Below are 21,642 nucleotides of genomic sequence, written 5' to 3'. Positions count from 1 at the left end.
AAAAAATAATTATTAGAACACTATCCACAAACATGGTTCTGAGTTACAAGTCCAAAATCATAACCAAGTCCAGCCCAAAAACCAAGAATTTAGAGCAACACAAAACCAGGGTGGACTGCATTCCACAGATATCCCAAGTCTGTGTTCTTGGGGACATCTAAAACATCTAGATATAAGCACTACATTATATCACCCAATAGTGTCAATAGTTATATTAACAATGGTCAACAAAATTATGTATTATATACACAGGCAGCTAGACAATGGCATTGTAGCTGAAATATGCCTATCACAAACCAAACAATAAAGCACAAAACCCTTTCAACATAGCAGTGATTTGAATTTTTCTCTTTATAATACAGTGAGTCTGTTGTGAAGTATATCAATGTAAGGATGGTTAGCAGAGGTCATGCATGCACGCATGAGCGCGCGCGCACGCACACACACACACACACGCATGCACATGTGCACGCATGCATGCATGCATGCATGCATGCACGCACGCATGCACGCGCGCGCGCGCGCCACACACACACACACACACACACACACACACACACACACACACACACTCACACTCTCTCTCTCTCTCTCTCTCTCTCTCTCTCTCTCTCTCTCTCTCCCCCCCCCCCCCCCCTCTCTCTCTCTCCTGTCATTGTTATCATGTCTTGTTCCATTAGACCCCTGGACAAGGCCAACAGTCATGTCACACTATGACATGGTGACCAGTGTTGTGTCTGTCTGCTGCTGTGCCATTTTTCCCTGGGTATGCAGCCTATGATGTGGGTAAGAAGATAGTTTCTTACTCACTACTGTTTGTTTAGCTGCTGGTTACAGTTGTCAGCTCATGCAGTGAAGGCTCCAGACTGCCTGTGATGATCTGTATCATGGATAATAAAATGGACTTTGGCCATCAACACAGTGAAGAGCCAGTCATTCACTACATGAGATACCCAGTTGCCACAAACTCATGACAGGTAAGCATCCCACAATGGAGTTGTCTAATGGGAAAGTGTGGCCAAGTACATAGGCACCATTATCCACAGGTTGCCAAGATGACACTGCCATGTCAAAAAATTGCAGGCTAAAGCAATGACCAGTATATGATGGTGCTACTTGCACTGAACCCAATGGACGCGAACATACGAGCTGACTTGTACAACACAATGCTGCACCTAGTTTTAAATTATGCAGAAGTAGTGTATCAAATGCTTACAGAGAGTGCAAAATTAAGGTCTATAATTTGCTTTGAACTGACAGCTGGATACCTTACCTTTTGGAGAGATTTAAGGGAAAGGCTGGCGACCTAGTGAGAAATTTAAAATGTCACAGAACTGAGCATACACAACCTGTGCATATAAGTACAATACCATGAGGTAACCATTCCTGATGGTTATTATTATTATTATTATTAGCATCTTCATTATCATTATTATTATTTGCAGATAGTAAGTGACTGTAATCTGAGATGTGCTCATTACTGCAGCTACAGGTACTGTATGATGTGAGAAAGTAATACATTTGTACATTTTTTGGAACATACCCGATCATTTGGTGAGGTGGACGCTTCTGAAATAATTTCAAAGGTCCATTGTTCAGCAGAATCCTGCAGGAGACAAATCAGTGAAAGGGAAGTAATACTATAATGTTGTTACAGAAAATCAATGATTAGATCTGATTACTATAAACACAGTACAGTTACAAAAGTTAAAATATTATACAGTGGCTTTAAGAAAGTAGGTAAAATTCCTCAGAAGTACAAACAAGACTGCAACAAATGTAAAAACTCACAGTCATCTGTTCTTTCATTTTGCACAATCTTGTGAACAATACATCTTACATTATTAAGAAGAGAAAAAAATGTGTGTAACAGGAATACATGGTTGATGTAATGTTCTTGTTGATAAGCCTGACAGTAAAGGACAGAGTTTTGAATGGAAAAATAATCGATCTCCCACCAACAGAAAGTTGAGTTGACCGTCATATAAATATATGAGCCTCACAGCCGTTTGCAGTTCTTAAACTGCAACACCAATTAATGAAACATATTTGAAAGATAACCAAGCTGATCTTAATTGCTCCTTAAACAAGCAATCACCAATTTATTATCTATTATTGCTTCACCTGAACAACTGTTCAGTAAATAACAAGCTTCATGACATCACAACATTCTGTTAGAATCATTTCTATCTACATTCTAGAATAATGAGAGACATGCTTTATATTTTGTAGCTGTGGTGGCCATTTATCAAAAATCAAATCCAAGAAAATGACAACAGCAAAAACAAAATTAAACAGATATGGAACCAAACCCAAAACCTGATACATAATAGTGAAGTGTGAGCAATAAAGACAGATTAGAGAGAAGAGAATGAAAAAATAGAAACAATAAAGAAAATAAATGAGACAAATATATATCTTGTATGTAAAAATTTATGTTTACCTGTTCATCATCTATGCATTCCTATACCATTTATTCCAATACAATGAAGCTTTGGTGAATTCTTATGCTCATAGCTGCAACGGTTTCTGTGGGGTTCAGAAACCACAAGTGTGAGGGTGGAAAGGAGGGTGGCACAGAAGCTTATCTCATGAACGACTGGAGCAATTTCAGTCAAATTCTATATAAACATGAATCATTATTTTTTAAAAAATGTATGTAACAAACCTCAACCACTCCTAAGGGGCTCTCAGGGCCTCTAGACTTGACATTTCACCCCTGTGTGTGTGTGTGTGTGTGTGTGTGTGTGTGTGGGCGCGCGCGCGCGCGCGCCCGAGCGCACCCCTAAGGGGAGGAGGGGGTGGGGAGTGTGCAGAGACAGACCACATATCAGTGGTTCTATATAATGCCTGAAGGAATTTCTAGCAAAATTGACACACACATCACTTGCTGTCTTGAAGAATTTACTATGATAGTAAGACAGGTCTAATGAACAGATTAAATAGCAATGGCTGAGGGTTTGGAGTGTAAAAATATAAGAACCAAATTTTGCTCATTCAGCTGTCAGCAAAAAACACCCCAAGTAAGGCGACTTACAACAGTGGCCAAAATGTGAGAAGCCTTAAACATTGACAATGTGGTCACAGAGCCAGAAAAATTTTATTGACTGTGACAATGGCTGTGAAAGTCTACACTTACAAGCTTTTTCACATTTAATTTAATACATAAAAAACTACTGTCTTTTATTTGTTTTGTACATGTAAATATGTCTGCCTAGTACATGTGTATCTACTTAGAAAGAAAAAGAGGTACTGCAATACATGCCAGGCACAGCTAGTATACAGTAAAAAGTATAATGAAAAAAGAGAGGTGTTAACAGAGATCAAATCCTGATGGGGGTCAGATGCAAGGATATGTTGGACTGTATGTTCCTGTCTCCTGATTTGAAATGAAGATAGGATTACACAGTGCACATTAAATGTACGTGTTGTATACGACATGTCAAAAATGAACAATGTTCATTATCGCGTTTTACCTAACCACTTTGCTTACATTTTAACATAATTGATTATAAATATAAATAGTTACAAATTTAATGTTATAAGTATTCTTCAACACTTTAAAATTCCTTTTCCACTAGATAATATTTGAGTTTCTCTGGAAAGTTAGTGTCACATACACTGTCATGCAATGGCGGCTCATGCTCATTTTCATTGGTGAGGCCCAGATAAAAAGTCAGTTAAGTTTATAATGGAATTGTTCCACTGTTGTTATATAACCTCCATGTCTGCCACTTATGTCAGAGGCGAGGAATCTTTCAACAGGTTTCTTTCCCCTAATCTACTGCAGTATAATGACCAACTGACTTTTGCAAGTAATACGCGCTGTTTCATTTGCCTGCACAGAAACAAAAGTGACAGCATTAATGTCTTTAATCAGATCTTCAATGTAAATTAGATATATAAAACCTGAAAAGAAAAAATATGTGAACATATTTACAGATGGAAGTACTAAAGCTGTCTAAAACATTGTCAAGGTATCCTTGAGTAGGCAAGAAATTTAAGAAACTCATGAGTTCCTCAAAATGTTAAGCACTCTACTACTCCATTTAATGTGTGTCTATTCTTCATACCTAATTCATTATGTCAGGTTCTCAATTGACATTTTATACAATAAATCAATCTGAGCAGCAAGGTTATGGTGCCAAACTCACGTGTCTTAATCCATTGACTTAAATGCTTTAGATCCTTAATACCCAAATTTTGGCCAAAATAACTTTTCTTTCTCTTCACAAACTGTTAACCACTACTTTTTGCAGAAAGTTGTGTCCTTCCTTCCATCATGTTCACACATTACAAAACATTTTGATTGATGTGCACAAAACCTTTTGATTTATTTAGTATGAGAACACTAAATAAATCAAAGCTTTTTTTTTTAGCAAACGATCTACTTTATTAATTTTAAAATCATTGGAAGAGTACTTGAGTTTCAGCCACAAAGCTCCAGAATACAGAACACTACATAGAGATAGCTACTTTTGCTGTCTATGACATTTCCCATTGGCATGGAGGAAGATGCATAAAGTGATATAGGAAAATATTTAGGTTATGGGGCCACAGACACTGTTTATAGGTGCAGATGGGTGGGAGAGTGGTAACGTGACAGAGAGATCAGGGTTTGCTGGGGAGGAGGAACGAGGGGTATGTGTGAGTCAATCCATCCACCCAAGCTGGCCCCAAGTTACGCCATGGCAAGGGGTGAGGTAGGGGAAGGGAAACAGCTTGGTCACGTCATTACAATTGCAGTTTATCGAGCCAGAGGTGTGAGTACAGGCCACGATGCACTGGCCCTCAGATGAAAGGGATGGGGAAAGGAAAACAGGTCCGTCGCTGTGGAATGATGGGATGAGTGGAGGGGTAAGGGAGGAGTAGCAGAAGATTTGACCCTGTTACTGGGAGCTCAGAGTAACATCATGTGTTTCTACATTGGAGCAATAGAAACTGAGACTGATTATCTCTGATCTCTGTCATCCATACTACACCAAAATCAGATCATTTTCAAACTGTTTGAGAAAAAAAAAAATGCAGAATAAAAAAATAAAACAAAATTCTGGTGGGGCCGGGTGCCTCTGGCCCAGATGAAAGAGACACTCCTGCTGTCAAGCAAGTTTTTAGGCAGAATTCTTAGTACCTGTGTACTGATGTCCTTTTCCCATCACTGCCAGTCAGTCGTGTATGCTTCATACACCATTTTTCCTCTGTGTAATGTGAGGGTGTACACTAGCATTTGTAATCCACTCTGCACTATCTTTTGTGATGCATGCTATTGTTTCATATGTATTAAAAGACGTAAAATTTTGAGGTGCCTACATTTTTAAGCAGTTTTGGATGTTTCAGAAGTCTTTTTTCTTAAAATGATCCTCAGTGCTTTTTTCTTAATGTGAACATTCTTTTTGTTTCTAGAATGTTTGAGTTTCCCCACACTGTCACTCCAAATTACAGGTATGGTTCAAAGAGTCCACTGTATACTGTGCACAGAAGCTGTATGTCTGCGTACTGTGATATCTGCTTCATTATGAATATGACAGAGCTGAGTTTCTTACAGACAGAATTAATACACTGTTTCCATTTCAGCTCATAAGCCACAGTAATATCTAAGAATCTACTGAATTCTATTTATTCCAGCCTTGTTTTGTCTATATCTACATCTATATCCATGCTCCGCAAGCCTACTCGTTGTTTCTGAACACTGCAAACATGGTTTTTTTCAGGTTTATAACCAGTCCACTTTCTAAGAGCCACTGAGTTCTGATGTTTCCAGAAATGTAAACTCTTCTCTCAAGTTGCTTCATATTCTGGGTCAAGGTTCAATATTGTCATGTCTTCTTCATACAATATTCTCTTCTCTTTCCCTTCAACACCTGTATCATTAATAAACAAATTAAAAAGCAATGGCATCATTACCAACCACTGTAGCAATCCATATTTGATGGCCCTAGTTTCTGATCGGTATGCATTCCCTATTGAAACAAACTGTTTCCTGCTATGTAAGTATGATTGTATCCACTCTCCAGCATGTCCTTGAATGCCATATTTTCTGCTTTTTGTATTATTATTTCATTGTGAATGGTGTTGAATGCTTTGGAGGGATATAGAAACATTGCAGATACTATTTTTTTCATATAAGAACTGTGTAATTTATTCTGTGGCAATTGCTAATTCAGTAGGTTTGCTCTTTGTGAAACCATGCTGTGATGGAACAAGAATGTAATGTTTGTCCAGATAATCAACTGATCCATTCTACATACACTTATGTAGTTGTTGGGGTCATCCTTATCCTCTTTCTGTACACTGGCACCACCCTGCCTTCCTTCAGTTCTTCAGAAAAAATCCCATCTCTGAACAAGCTGCTTGCTATGTGTGATTATTTGCTCACTTACTAGCTCTATTAAACAATGGAAAATCCAGGATGGAATAATGACAATATTATTAAAAGGATGGATAGCTACTCACCAATAGTGAAGATAAGCACAACTACTAAACACATACGCTCTTGGTCAGAAGGCCTTTTTCTGAAATAGACAATGCACATATGCACATTCACACAAATGCAGCTCACACACACATGAACACTGTCTCTGGCTGTCGAAGCATTTGTGTGTGTGTGTGTGTGTGTGTGTGTGTGTGTGGTGTGTGTTGTTTATTTCAGAAGAATGCCTTCTGGATGAAAGTATCATGTTTAGTAGTCTTTTTGTTGTATTGTCTATGACTCAACATCTTCACTACTAGCTTTATTATGTGAGTCAATATTTCATCATCACCAGCTGATTTCTCGGACTTTACTTTCTGTACAGCTTTCCTCAGTTCATCTTCTGTACCAAGTTTCAAGAACTTGGTTCAGCTTGATTTTCTTGATACCTCAGTAATCTTCTTTTCTGGACCATTTCTTTCCAATTTTAAGTTCTCTACCACATTGATAGATTTGTCGTTGAGTGTGTCAGCTATTTCCCAACCACCTGTAACCACTGTGTTGCATTTTTTCATTGACCTGATCTCTGTTTCTTTGTTTTATTAATCTTTTTCCTTTCTTTACGCACCAATTACATTCCAAGCAGCCTTAATCTTTTTTTCTTTCTTTTTTTCACTAGGGTGTTACAGAGGTTAGGAGGGTAATGAAAGGTGATAATGGATGGTCTGGGAAGTAGTATCAGGAAAAAAGGATCTCCTGTTAGGCCTTGACTTGACGAAGTCATAGCCTTGGCCAAGAAATGTATTGAAGCAATCAATACCAGGGCAGTATGGAATGACAAGAGGGATGCTTCTGCATTTTTTTGGGTGTGGTGGCTGAAGGGTGGAGGAGATAGTGGCTGGCGAGAGTGGTGGTTGGCAACAGTAATGAGTTGGTAAAGGACCAACGGTAATGTGTTGGTAAAGGACAAGGTGGGTAAAGGGCTAAGGATTCATTAGTATGAAATTTAAGGAGGGATTGGTTGCAAGATCTACAAATAAACCAGGGAAACTGCTATGGGAACCAAGATGGTCCTGTTGTTTGCCAAACTTTCTGTGGGCTGCATGGAAGAGGCTTTCCTCAAGGGTCAGAAATGGAGCCCCCTGGTTTGTTACAGATTTATTGATGACATTTTTATGGTCTGGACTGTTGCTGAGGAAGAACTGCTCCACCCTTGACATCAACCTCCTTTTAACTGAAGCCCATAACCAAACTTCAGTCCATGTACAGCCAACCAATAAGCAACAATACCTGCACTTTGGCAGCTACCACCCCTTCCACATTAAACACTTCATTCCTTACAGCCTAGGCTTCCATGGTAAACATCTCTGCTCCACCACCAAATTTGTCAACACCTACACACACAAAATATTCCTAACATACTCAGTTATCCTGCAGATGTTATTCACCAACAAATCTCCCAGACAACATCCTCGTCCCACCCTATGACTAACACAGTTCCCACTTTCAAACAACTCAGAAGCATTCCCCTTGCCTTGTCACCCAATATAACACAAGCTTTGATTATTTTAATATATTACTTCATCAAGGCTATGACTTTCTCAGGTCAAGCCCTGAAATGAGGTTCTCTCCCCCTGATCCCCTCCCCACTTGCTGTTGCCTTTTGTTTCCCTACTGAAGTCCATATCATCCTAGTGAAACCATATGATATTCCCAAAACAGAATCCCCAGGTACCTATCTCCATAATCATTCCACTATACAATCTGCCCCATGCATCTTCCCACTGCCACCTACCCCAAGCCTATCGATGGTACATCCTACAATATCAAAAGCATAGGAACTTGCAAAACTGTGTATGTTGTCTAGCAACTAACTTGTGTCCACTGTGCAGCATTTTATATAGGTCTGAGCATTATTAAACTAGCTGAAGGAATGAATGGGCTTTGGGTAAACCCAGCTCCAAAGCTTCAGCTCTCGACTGATATACAAGTACTACTACACAAAGGCAAGTTAAGTGTTATCTTTTCCTGTGTTTCACTTGTAGTATATTTATTAAATTTCGTGTATGTTTCTCTGTTTAAGAGGTTTAATCTCGAGTTTTTGTAAGTGTAAGTTCATTTAGTCTGTAGTACAATAGTTCCTCACTGAACAGCCAGCTATGTAGCTCATTAATGCATCAGTATCCATTGGTGACACATGTCAGCAAGTTGCATATCTAGAATTGTCTGCTATTATAGTTCACTTCTTCAGTTAGTCTTGTTAGGATGCGTGCATGCTGTATGCAGTGCAGGGGAGCTGGCCATAGTTCGTGAACAGCCGAACATGGTTTTGGCTATGGTCAGTCATATTCAGGTTGCTGCCTCAGGTTGTAGCAATGGTGGAGAATCTGGCACATCACATGGGACAGTTCAGATATCACTTGTTTTGTCCATGGGCTCTGCTTCCGGAGCACCTTCTAGTGCATCTGATGTGGTGGATCCACCATCACACGAGGGTGAGTGGAAGGTGGTAACACGATTGCATCGCTCAAGGTGGAGGGCCAATGTGGAGACTGGATGCTTAGCCCATTCACCCTATGAGTGGACAGGTGGCCACTCCTACAGCAGGATCCAAGCATGCACACAGAGGGAGAGGCTTACTAGTTACTGGGAGCTCCAATTTTAAGTGCATTATAGAGCCACTTAGGCAGATAGCATTCAGGACTGGAAAGAAAGCCAATGTGCACTCGGTACATCTCCTGGGGGGTCTCATCCAAGATGTGGAGGTGGTCTTTCCTGTGGCTATCAAGCGTGTGCAGGTTGCAGTCGTCTGCAGGTTGTGGCTCATTAGTGCACAAACAAAGCCTGTCGCATGGGTTCTGAGGCATTCCTCAGTTCATACAGGCAGCTGGTGGAGATGGTGAAGACTGCTGGCCTCTTGTGCAGGGTGCAAGCAGAGCTCGCAATTTGCAGCATCATTCCCAGAGCTGATGGGGTCCTTTGGTTTGGAGCCAAGTGGAGAGTCACAACCAAATACTTAGTTGACTCTGTGACGGTCGTGGCTGCAGATTTCTAGACTTGCGTTATTGTGTGGGGATTTGTAGTACTCCCCTTGCAGTGCACTATGCAAAGGAAGCAGCTACTCAGAGAGCAAAGTACTTGTGGAGTGCACATGAGGGTTTTTTTGTGCTACACAGTAGTTTGAGGTGCTCTGATGAACACTCGTCAGTCAATATGCAGTCAGGGAAGTCGGACGGTATTCAGAATAAATACACTTTGGATGTCACAATTTTATCAGTAAACTGTCAAAGTATTTTTAGTTAAGTTCCTGAATTTACTGCCTTCGAGGGACGTTCTCACGCTCAGATTATTCTTGGGATTGGGAGCTGGCTGAAACACGAAGTGAAAAGCTCTGAGATATTTAGTGAGTCATGGTATGTATACTGGAAAAATAGATTGGTGGTCATAGGAGGGGAAGTGTTCATTGCAGTTGACAAAAATATTCTTTCTGTTGAGGTTGAAGTTGAGTGTGACAGTGAAGTATCTGGTCGCATATAACAGGTGGTAGGCGAAACCAATTAATTGTTGGATGTTTTAACCGGCCATCCGATGTGCTGTGACAGTTCTAGAGTCATTCAAAGGAAGTCTATGGTCAATAGCACGTAAATACCCACATCATGCAATACTAGTTGGAGGCGACTTTAACCTGCCAGACAGACAGTCATGCAAAATGCTTATGAACATTTTTTATGAAAACAGACTTGAGCAGCTAGCTTGGCAGCTCACACACAATGGAAATATCTTAGACCTTGTAGCTACAAATAGGCTGTACCTTATCGACAATGTCAGTATAGAAATGAGCATTAGTGATCATGATATCATTTTAGCAACTATGATTATGAAAGGTAATAAATCAGTTAAGAAGGCTAGGAGAGCGTTATGCCAGATAGAGCAGATAAGCAGTTATCATTTACACAGTGAATTGGCATCACTTAGTTTCAGTAAGATGGATGTAGAGGAATTATGGGCAAAGTTTAAGCAGATTGTAAATCGTGGTCTGAAGAGTTATGTGCCTAGTAAGTGGATAAAGGATGGCAAAGACCCACCATGATTTAACAAGAAAATTTGGTGGATGCTGAGGAAGCAGAGGCTGTTGCACTCTCACTTCAAAAGGTAATGCACAAATGACTACAATCGAAAGTTAGTAGAGATTTGCACATATGTGCAAAGATCTATGCACGAAGCATTCAACAATTACCATCATCACACCTTAGCAAAAGATCTGTCAGAGGATCTGAGAAAATTCTGGTCTTAACATAAATCACTAAGAGGGTCTAAGGCTTCCATTCAGTTCCTTGTTGACAAGTCTAGTATGGAGGCTGAAGATAGTAAAATGAAAGCTGAAGTTTTAAATTTCTTGTTCAAGAAATCATTCAAACAGGAGAATTGTACAAACATACTGTCCTTTCACCATCAGACTGACTCTCATACGGACGACATAGTAATAAGCATCCCTGGCATAGAAAAACAACTGAGAGATTTGAAAGAAAATTAATCACCAAGTCCGGATGGAATCCCAGTTCAATTTTACAAAGGGTACACTCCAGCATTGGTCCCTTACCTAGCTTGCATTTATCGTGAATCTGTTGCTCAGCACAGAGTCCCGAGTGACTGGAAAAAATAGCAGGTGACTCCAGTATATAAGGAGGGTAAAAGAACAGACCTGCAAAATTACAGACTAATGTCCCTAACTTTTGTTTGTGCAGAATCCTTGAAGATATTCTCAGTTCAAATATAATAAACTTTCTTGAGACTGAGAAGCTTATGTTCATGAATCAGCCTGGTTTTAGAAATCATTGCTCATGCGAAAATCAGCTTGCCCTTTTCTCACATGATATACTGAGAACTATGGATGAAGGCAACAGGCAGATTCCACATTTCTAGGTTTCCAGCAAGCACTTGATACAGTGCTTCATTGCAGGCTGTTAAAGAAGGCACAAGCATATGCAGTAAGTTCACACATATGTGAATGGCTCGAAGACTTTTTAAACAACAGAACCCAGTATGTTGTGCTCAACAGCGAATGATCATCAGAGAGTTCCCCATGGAAGTGTGGTAGGACTGCTGTTGTTCTCTATATACATAAATGATTTTGCAGACAGAGTGGGCAGCAACCTGCGGTTGTTTGCTGATGATGCTTTGCTGTATGGTAAGGTATCAAAGTTGAGTGACAGTACGAACATACAAGATGACTTAGACAAAATTTCCAGTCAGTGTGATGAATGGCAACTAGCCCTAAATGTGGAAAAATGTAAGTGGATGTGGATGAGTCAGAAGATCAAACCTGTAATGTTTGGATACAGTATAACTAGTGTCCTGCTTGACACAATCAAGTTATTTAAATATCTGGACATAATGTTGCAAAGTGATATGAGGTGTAACAAGCACGTGAGAACTGTGGTAGGGAAGGCAAATGGTTGACTTAGGTTTATTGGGAGAATTATAGAAAAGAGTGATTTACCTGTAAAAGAGACTGCATATAGGTTGCTGGTGCAACCTATTCTTGAGTAGTGCTCGAGTGTTTGGGATCCATACCAGGTCGGACTGAAGGAAGACATTGACACATTTCAGAGGCAATCTCCTAGATTTGTTACTGGTAGGTTCAAACAACACCTAAGAGTTACAGAGATGCTTCGGGAACTGAAATGGGAATCCTTGAAGGGAAGGTGATGTTCTTTTTGAGAAACACTATTGAGAAAATGTAGAGAACTGGCATTTGAAGTTGAATGCTGAACGATTCCACTGCCAGCAACATACATTGCGTGTAATGACCATCAAGATATGACAAATTAGGGCTCATATGGAGGCATATAGACAGTCATTTTCTCTCGCTCTATTTGCGAGTGGAAAAGGAAAGGAAAGGACAAGTAGACCTTCCACCATGCACCGTGTGGCTTGCAGAGTATCTATGTAGATGTATATGTAGAACCCAGTAACAAGTTGTTGATCGTAGTCTACAGCATGATTCAAGGGACTTTAGTAGCTGCTATTGCACTCAGGCTTTTGGATACACTACAAGCTGCTTGTGTTGTACAGTGTCAAAAGCCTCCCGGAAATCCAGAAATACGGAATCGATTTGACATCCCTTGTCAATAGCAATGATGTTTGCTAAACCCATGATGACTGTGTGTCAATAGACTGTTTTCTTTGAGGTGATTCATAATGTCCGAACACAATGTAAGTTCCAAAATCCTGCTGCATATTGACACTAATGATATGGACGTATAAGTAAGTGGATTACTCCTGCTACCTTTCTTGAATATTGGTGTGACCTGTCCAACTTTCCAGTTGTATATGATTGTTAAGTACGGAGCTAATGCATCAGCATACTCTGAAAGGAATGTAATTGGTATACAGTCTGGACCAGAAGACTTGCTTTTATTAAGTGATGTAAGTTGCTTCACTACTGTGAGGATTGGTAGCTGTTTTTTATTCGAATTCTGGAATATTTACTTCATCTTCTTTAGTGAAGGCATTTCAGAAGGCTATGTTTAGTAACTCTGCTTTGGCAACACTGTCTTTGATAGTATCTCAATTGCTATCGTGCAGAGAAGGCATTGATTGTTTCTTGCCGCATTGATTGTTTCTAACCTCTTACTCTCTCTCATGCCTTCCCATTAACTTCTGTCAACCCTCATCTTCACTAATAGTGGATCCCTTTCCTCCTGTAGTCTGAGAGATCTGTTAACCCTCCCCAACAAGGTAATACGACCAGCAATTGTGTCCCATAATTTACAAGGTTCCTCAATTGAATTTTACTTTGCTGTGTTAATATAGTGAAACATCCCTTAAAATGAACACTTCCCAATAATGGACTCCTCTCAACAGCACTTATGGTAAAATTATTCGAAATAGCGGACATTTTCAATAAGAACCGACCAAAATTTCAGTTTTGGACAGAAATGTTAGTTTCAGCTGCAGTTTAAGTTTCAGCCAGAAATCAGCCGATCTTCAGCTTGGCTGAAACGAGCTTTTGGAAACTCATGCATGAAGTCAGATCATGTCAGAATAGATTGAGTCAACAATAGTGCTTGACCTCAGTTGGCGGGGCACTGTTTAACTATTATGAGAGTCTTTCCTTGTGCATAAAAATTGCAAGTATTTTGTTGCTAATTACAATACAATGTAATTGTATCTGGTGGTGATACTCTTATACTGAGTTAATAACAATTTAACTTACTCATTGTTGTACTTAATGGAATGGGTTTTTATACTGTTATGCTGAAATGTTTTACTGAGTTTTCTTGAAAGCTAGTGCCTTTTTAATAACCAACATTGGTTTAGAAAATATTTTTCATGTGGTACATAGCTTTTATAGTTCAGTTTGTGTAAATTTACAATGACAAAAATCATACTGTTAATCAGAACTGTGATGCTATTTTTCAAACTACTTTCCACAGCACTGATTGAAGTTGATTTACTGACTGTAACTAATGTGCATTACGTAATTAGGAATGACAAACAGGAGATATGTTAGGTTGTTTGTCGACTGCAAAAAGAGAAGTGAAGATGGCTGTTTGAAGCTAGTGCTCACTAGAAAGGAATTGTAAAGGCCACTTATGGAAGCAAACAAATTATTCCTTTCTGTGTACTTTGTATTGTGGTGTGACATGCCGCTAGTCATGTGCACGCATAACATTTTGTAGTATCTACTGTGGTTGTTTGTAGCACACCTAAAGAGTATTTTCCTACAAGAAGATATGCAGGACTGTAACATTATGGATATGACATAGAATTTTTTGTGGTATCTATATCTAGTTAAGTTTAATTATTCTCTAACTTATTTCAATTTTTTAGGTATAAAATGTCACAACAAAGAGAAAAGAATTGAATTTGGAAGTACTTTAATGAAAGTAACACCAATTCATCTAAAGCCATTTGCACAGTTTTGCAACAAAACACTTTCACTGGAGTGCCATAACCCAAAAGACAAACACTGCATGGACTGAAGCAATATTTATCAAAGTTTCATGGCTCAGAATGTAAACAGATTTTAAAAGATCAGTCAGAATTGGATAATTTGAAAGATGAAACCAAATCAAAGCGGATGGATTTCACAGTCTTCTTGAGTACCAGTACAGAGAAGGATGAAAAACCCAGTCTAATTCAGTCGACCATTTCAAGTTTGACCACTAAATCTGCACACTGGTGAGGAAACCATGAAATTATAAAAAGAATAGACATCTATTACGTATTTAATAATTGCTGGTATGTTGCTGTGTTGTCAGCTCAATTTTACTCATCCACAGGCTTCCAGAATGAGATTTTCACTCTGCAGTGGAATGTGTGCCGATATGAAACTTCCTTGCAGATTAAACCTGTGTGCAGGACCGAGACTCGAACTCAGGACCTTTTCCTTTCACTGGCAAGTGCTCTACCAACTGAGCTACTCAAGCATGACTCACGCCCAATCCTCACAGCTTTACTTCCGCCAGTACTTCGTTTCCTACCTTCCAGACTTCACAGAAGCTTTCCTGCGAACCTTGCAGAACTAGCACTCCTTGAAGAAAGGCAAAGTCCTGAGTTCGAGTCACGGTATGGCACACAGGTTTAATCCACCAGGAAGTTTCATATCAGCACACGCTCCGCTGCAGAGTGAAAATCTCATTCTGGAAACATCCCCCTGGCTGTGGCTAAGCCATGCCTTCGCAATATCCTTTCTTCCAGGAGTCTAGTCCTGCAAGGTTCGCAGGAGAGCTTCTGTGAAGTTTGAAGGTAGGAGACGAGGTACTGGCGGAAGGAAAGCTGTGAGGACGAGGCGTGAGTCGTGCTTGGGTAGCTCAGTTGGTAGAGCACTTGCCCGTAAAAGGCAAAGGTCCTGAGTTAGAGTCTCGGTCCAGCACACAGTTTTAATCTCCCAGGAAGTTTCATCCACAAGCTGTTCACAAATATCGACTCACATCTGAAAAATTCTTTAGAATCACGTTGATCCTGCAGACCTATGACAAAGTAAAAGTCAACGTAAAGAATCTGATTGTGAAATGCAAGAGGTTAAGTGCCACCGACATATGGACCCACAATGCAAGCAAAACGTTCTCACTCCTCAGCTTTATAAAGGGCATGTCAGCATGTCATCATTGAGCACCAACATTGGAAAGATATACTGGGTGCAACTGTGTTAGAACAAGATCATACTAGTCAATATATCAAACAAAAGTTAACAGAGATGGTTAATGAATGGAGCATAAGCTGCAAGACTTTTCTGAAATTACGTGACACTGCACCAAATATGGTTTGTGCAGTGTGTGGCCAATATGCCTATATGCGCAGATAAGAAAAGTGCAATCCGCATCCGCAAGGTCCTAATCCGCAACCGCATCCGCAGCAATTAATCCGCATACGCAAGTTCCTTATCCGCATATATTTAAGTTTTGAATGAGTAATTAATAGTAAAAGACAGTAGTACTTAGAATTATGGTATGTAATAACATAGTTATTGTTAGGGTGCCATTTCCGCGACACCTTAACTACTTTTGACTTCTTAAATCATAGGAAATGCTTTATACCTACTCTAAAGCAGAGCGTTCCAAACAGTAAAGCATTGGCACTCCAGAGCACACACAAGAGCGGCTCGGATCTCATGAGATTGGAAACGCTATTTAAAAAAATAAAATTCAATGTAATAGTATTAAATGATGAAAATACGTGTATAGAAAAAATTATATTTCGCTGCTCTTGTGCCAAGGCAGCTGAAAATGATGATGGTTTTAAACTGTTGCTAGCACATTGCATCATTTACCGACATTTTTTTCGTACTCACTGCTTGTATGTGTTAAATTTTGAAGCCATTCATGTCAGCTGATGATTATATTATAGCTTACGCGTTCGGTCCTCATCATTTCCAGGTGAAAATATTTACAGTATTATGCCTACACTGCAAAATGCTGGCGCACTTGTGAAAAAGTTAAACTGCCAGCAATAATTGACGTTGTCTGGAAGAAATAACTCGTCTTCCGAAGAGTGACAACAAAATCAGTGGTTATAGAAATTAGGAGTGGTTGGATGAGGTAGCAGTTCCTTAGCACTCACTGCACCGTACTTGGCCCCCACATCAATAAGAAACTGTGCCGTCTCGAGAAACCCAGATCCACACGCAACTTCAAATGGTAAAATGTCTTTGCTGACAAGATTGATAAGTTTTTCTGTCGCGGCTGTCTTCAAAATTGGCGGAACTTCAGTAACTTTCACGTCTCTCTTGGTATTTAAATAAGTAATTATGCTACTTTGTCGAGCCTCACACGAATGTTTTAGCAAATTTGAAGTTCCACTTTTGTGTCTAGTGTAGGAATATACCTTTTTAACATGCAGAACAAGCCACTATATCTTTTATCTTTCCGTTGCCATCAAATACGTATCCGAATTTTTTCCAAATTGGCGATTTCAATTTGTTTTCCTTGACTAATGTAAAATCACCATTTTTCACCTTACATGAAAACGTATCCATAGATATGGTGTTCATTTGAAGAAAGAACTCTCACTGATATTTGCTAAGATGCACGTTGTCACTACAAAGCGCTAACTGAAGGCAGCGGAAAATTGCAATGGGCACCTGTCTGGTAGACAGTGGGCAGGTTTGCCACCCAGAGAGCACTTCACAGGCCACACAAAAGACACGGTCGTGGAAACGGATTAGGTCTCTTGGGTACAGCTACGTCGGTCGTAGCCAGGGGCTGAGGACAACACACATCCGCTCTACCCGGGCCCTGCAAGACTCCAAGAATGTCAACAGACTTGAAGTTTTCAATTAACATTGCAACATACGTACTGGGCAGATGCCTTGCTCATTATCCACAGATGACCCGCGGATATCCGCGCCGGTCGCGATTGTATCCGCCAAGTAACAAATACCGCGGATATCCGCATCCGCTCAGGCCTCTACCTATATGTTGTGTGTCACGTACACTGAAATTGGTGATAAAACATTCCCTGTTCTCAAATGAACAAACCAAAGACACAATAAAAAAGTGCAGGAAATCATGTGCCACTTCCACCACAGTGAGCGAGCTTCAAGATAACTAACAAATTATCAAGACTCAGTGTGGAGTGCCAAAATATTATTTTTGATAAAAGATGTTGATGTGAGATGGAACAGCACATATTTGGTGTTGCAAAAACTTCTGGAACAAAAAAGGTCAGTAAAATTGTATAGTGGTGAACTTGGAGGAATTACCACCCTTTCCCGTTTTCAGTAAAATTTATAAAACTTCTCATAGATACCTTGAAATATTTCTACGAGGCCACATTGGAATTATGTCTCAGTGATGCATGTGTTGCTGTAATAATACCCCTGTCATCTTTGTTGAAGTGCAAGATGCAAGTTCAATGTGAAAATGAAGTGAGACAGTGGCAAATACCACAAAAACTGAGTGAATCTTTAAATAAGAAATTCTCCTATGTTAAAGGACATCCTTCACTGATTGCTGCAACACTGATCACTCCAAGTTTAAATCTAAATATCCTACTTCCAACAAAGTGGAAGTTGCAATGTCTGCAATAATTCGATTCTTGAAGGGGCACAACAATAGTGTATTAGTACACAGATGCTATGAACCAGCCTTCAACTTGTGCAGAACAGAGCCAGTCTGTGCACAGTATTCAGCAGAAAGGAGAAAATTTAAGGAATTAATACTACCATGTCTCTGATGAGGTGCAGTCAGACAAAGACACAATGGTACTGCAGGATAAAACTTTAGTGTTCAAGCAGATCATCCAGTGTTATCTCTCGGAACCACTATTCCAACACAAGGTTGACACATACTCATACTGGAACTCTAGTACCTTTTCCCACTCTAAGAAAAGCAGTCTTGAAGTATCTTTCTATACCTTTCTGCTCCATCTTCTAGTGTTCCTAGTGAACAGCTGTTCAGTCCCTCTTGACAAATTTATGCAGATCGTCAAAATATTTTGCTTGGTTAAAATGTGGAAAAACATCTTTTCTTAGCTTACAATATAAGATTTTTTAATGATAATTAGTAGAATTGCTAAATTAGCTAAAACATTTAAAGTGTTTCTGATGTTATTTCTGTCTATAAATAATTGTTAGTTTTTAATTTTTTTGAAAATAGTTTTGTTTTGTAAGTTAATTCAGTTTTCTTTGTCTTGAAGATATGACCATATTGTTATTTTCAGGCTGATAGTACAAAATTGACAAATGCAAGATCTCAGTGATTTAATTAATGACTTGCTTCTGAATTATGGAAAGCACATTGTTATAGGAGACTATCAAATATAAATAATAAAAATTATAAAATATATTACAGAACATGCATTTAGCTTTCAACCTGTTAGTATGAAAAAGTAGTTGAGAACACTAGCTGATTGTGATGGGCAACAAAAGACTTAAAAATTGATTTATTAATAAATCGAAAACTTTTATTTTATCTTAAATAGATAATCTGTTGCACAGTCAGGAAAAACTAGGGGTCGGGGTATAATGTAAATTTAGTGAACTTTTAACTTAAACAGGTTTTCAGAAATTACTGCAACCAGTCGCCTTTTATGTAGATGTATTTTATTTAACCATGACCGGTTTCGAGCTGCCTAGCAACTCATCATCAGATGGTGTATACATTTAGTGCTTTTTTGTACCCATTGTGTGGGTGGTTGAGTATCTGTGGCTAGACAGAAACGAGAACAAATAATCGCTACATGTGGTACAGTAACACGAAATATTTACAGCATAATTTATGTTTAACGTATAAGAGCAAATAATCACTACATGTGGTACAGTTACATGAAATATTTCCAGTTTAATTTACATTTTGAGGTGTTACTTACAAATAAATCTTTTTGCAAGTATATATATCTCTTTTAGGACGTATTTTTGAAACCATTGTGTCTTGTTTTTCACAATATCACAAGTTAAAACTTTCACTAGATGTATATTACTTTTATGAGACACTGTTGGAAACATATATCTCGTTTTTCGTAAACATCGCTGAACACACTTAGCCACAGATACGAATACAGGATTTACACATTGTAAACAAGCCAAAGATTGCAATATAACTACAGTATCAAAGATTTCAAGTTGACCAGAGGCATTATTAGTCATCACACACACTGACAAGAGATTTGTCTTTATTACATAGAAAATAAATGTAAATTAGCTTAAACTAGTAAAATGTTTATTTATAAATTAGCTGTGCAATTTAACAGGTATATAAAACTAGATTTTATACATTATATTTCAGTTACATTTAAGATTATTGGTATTGAGAGTATTATGACAGCTAATTTCTTGCTCCTTCCATTGGCTGATCATGGTATATGATGTCTGGGATGAGAGGTTGATGGTTAACTTGAAATAATAAGTAATGCTGGAACTTGTAAGGGTGTGGAAAAGGAGTTGGCGGTGGGGGGGGGGGGGGAAGGGGGGGGGGTTGAGAGGGTGATGTGGAGAGAGAAGAGAGCTGAAGGGGGGGGGGGGGGCAGAAGTGGTACAAGCTTTTATGTGTGTGTGTGGGGGGGGGGGGCATTTTGTTACTGAATGACTGTTTAGTTTTTTAAGTTCAAAGAATCCTTAAAATTCTGAAAGAAGGAGTTATTCGCCAGTTCTGTCTGCTCATTTAAAATGGTATGTGGGGAATTATGTTTGTGGGTAAAAATCTCTAATTGTTCGAGAAGATCCATCTTGAATCCCTTGTCTACAGTGTGTAGGATTTGAAGGTTAGTTTTAATGTCTGTTATGGAATGTTTATTATTTGCTAGATGGGTAGCAAAAGTGGATCTATTTAAGTTGTTTAGGCGAAGTGCATCAGTGTGCTCTTTGTATCGGATCTCAAAATTTCTACCTGTTTGCCCTATGTAGTAGCAGGAGCAGCTGTCACATCTTAATTTATATATACCAGATTTTTGGTAGGGTGTGCTGGCTCTTTTGGTGTTGTGGACTATTTTGTTCTGTATTTTGTTGTTAGTGTGAAAACTTATTTTGACATTATGTGGTTTGAATAGCTTAGCAAGTTTGTATGAGATATTGCCGAGAAACGGCATACAAACGAATTTGGTTTCTTCTGCTACTGAGGTCTGGCTTGCTAGTTTTGCTTTGTTAGATATAATGTTTTTATCTAATTTTTCAATTATGCTTGGGTCATTCAGTAACAAAATGCCCCCCCCCCCCCCCCCCCACACACACACATAAAAGCTTGTACCACTTCTGCCCCCCCCCCCCCCCTTCAGCTCTCTTCTCTCTCCACATCACCCTCTCAACCCCCCCCCCCTTCCCCCCCCCCCCCCACCGCCAACTCCTTTTCCACACCCTTACAAGTTCCAGCATTACTTATTATTTCAAGTTAACCATCAACCTCTCATCCCAGACATCATATACCATGATCAGCCAATGGAAGGAGCAAGAAATTAGCTGTCATAATACTCTCAATACCAATAATCTTAAATGTAACTGAAATATAATGTATAAAATCTAGTTTTATATACCTGTTAAATTGCACAGCTAATTTATAAATAAACATTTTACTAGTTTAAGCTAATTTACATTTATTTTCTATGTAATAAAGACAAATCTCTTGTCAGTGTGTGTGATGACTAATAATGCCTCTGGTCAACTTGAAATCTTTGATACTGTAGTTATATTGCAATCTTTGGCTTGTTTACAATGTGTAAATCCTGTATTCGTATCTGTGGCTAAGTGTGTTCAGCGATGTTTACGAAAAACGAGATATATGTTTCCAACAGTGTCTCATAAAAGTAATATACATCTAGTGAAAGTTTTAACTTGTGATATTGTGAAAAACAAGACACAATGGTTTCAAAATACGTCCTAAAAGAGATATATATACTTGCAAAAAGATTTATTTGTAAGTAACACCTCAAAACGTAAATTAAACTGGAAATATTTCATGTAACTGTACCACATGTAGTGATTATTTGCTCTTATACGTTAAACATAAATTATGCTGTAAATATTTCGTGTTACTGTACCACATGTAGCGATTATTTGTTCTCGTTTCTGTCTAGCCACAGATACTCAACCACCCACACAATGGGTACAAAAAAGCACTAAATGTATACACCATCTGATGATGAGTTGCTAGGCAGCTCGAAACCGGTCATGGTTAAATAAAATACATCTACATAAAAGGCGACTGGTTGCAGTAATTTCTGAAAACCTGTTCACACCACAGTCGCAGTGCTCCACATCCACAATGGATAAAAGTCTTTTAACTTAAATACGTGAG

The 21,642-nt window shown here is 39.0% G+C and overlaps 1 protein-coding gene across 6 annotated transcripts in view; it reads right to left on the bottom strand.

Moving 5' to 3' along the window:
- Nucleotides 1-21,642, bottom strand: part of LOC126251840 (pericentriolar material 1 protein-like) — a 781,694-nt gene that overhangs the window by 34,507 nt on the left and 725,545 nt on the right. For 5 of the 6 annotated variants that reach the window (XM_049952507.1, XM_049952508.1, XM_049952506.1 and 2 more), the window contains one exon: nucleotides 1,544-1,606. The exons of the other annotated variant lie outside the window; for it this stretch is intronic. In XM_049952507.1, the coding sequence (XP_049808464.1) occupies nucleotides 1,544-1,606 (63 nt within the window). The remainder of the gene's footprint in view (nucleotides 1-1,543; nucleotides 1,607-21,642) is intronic. 6 annotated transcript variants of the gene reach the window in all.

This window comes from Schistocerca nitens, chromosome 4 (assembly GCF_023898315.1).
Source record: "Schistocerca nitens isolate TAMUIC-IGC-003100 chromosome 4, iqSchNite1.1, whole genome shotgun sequence".
Lineage (NCBI taxonomy): Eukaryota > Metazoa > Arthropoda > Insecta > Orthoptera > Acrididae > Schistocerca > Schistocerca nitens.
The sequence above is the reverse complement of the archived record's forward strand: the minus strand, read 5'-3'. Positions and strand labels throughout refer to the sequence as shown.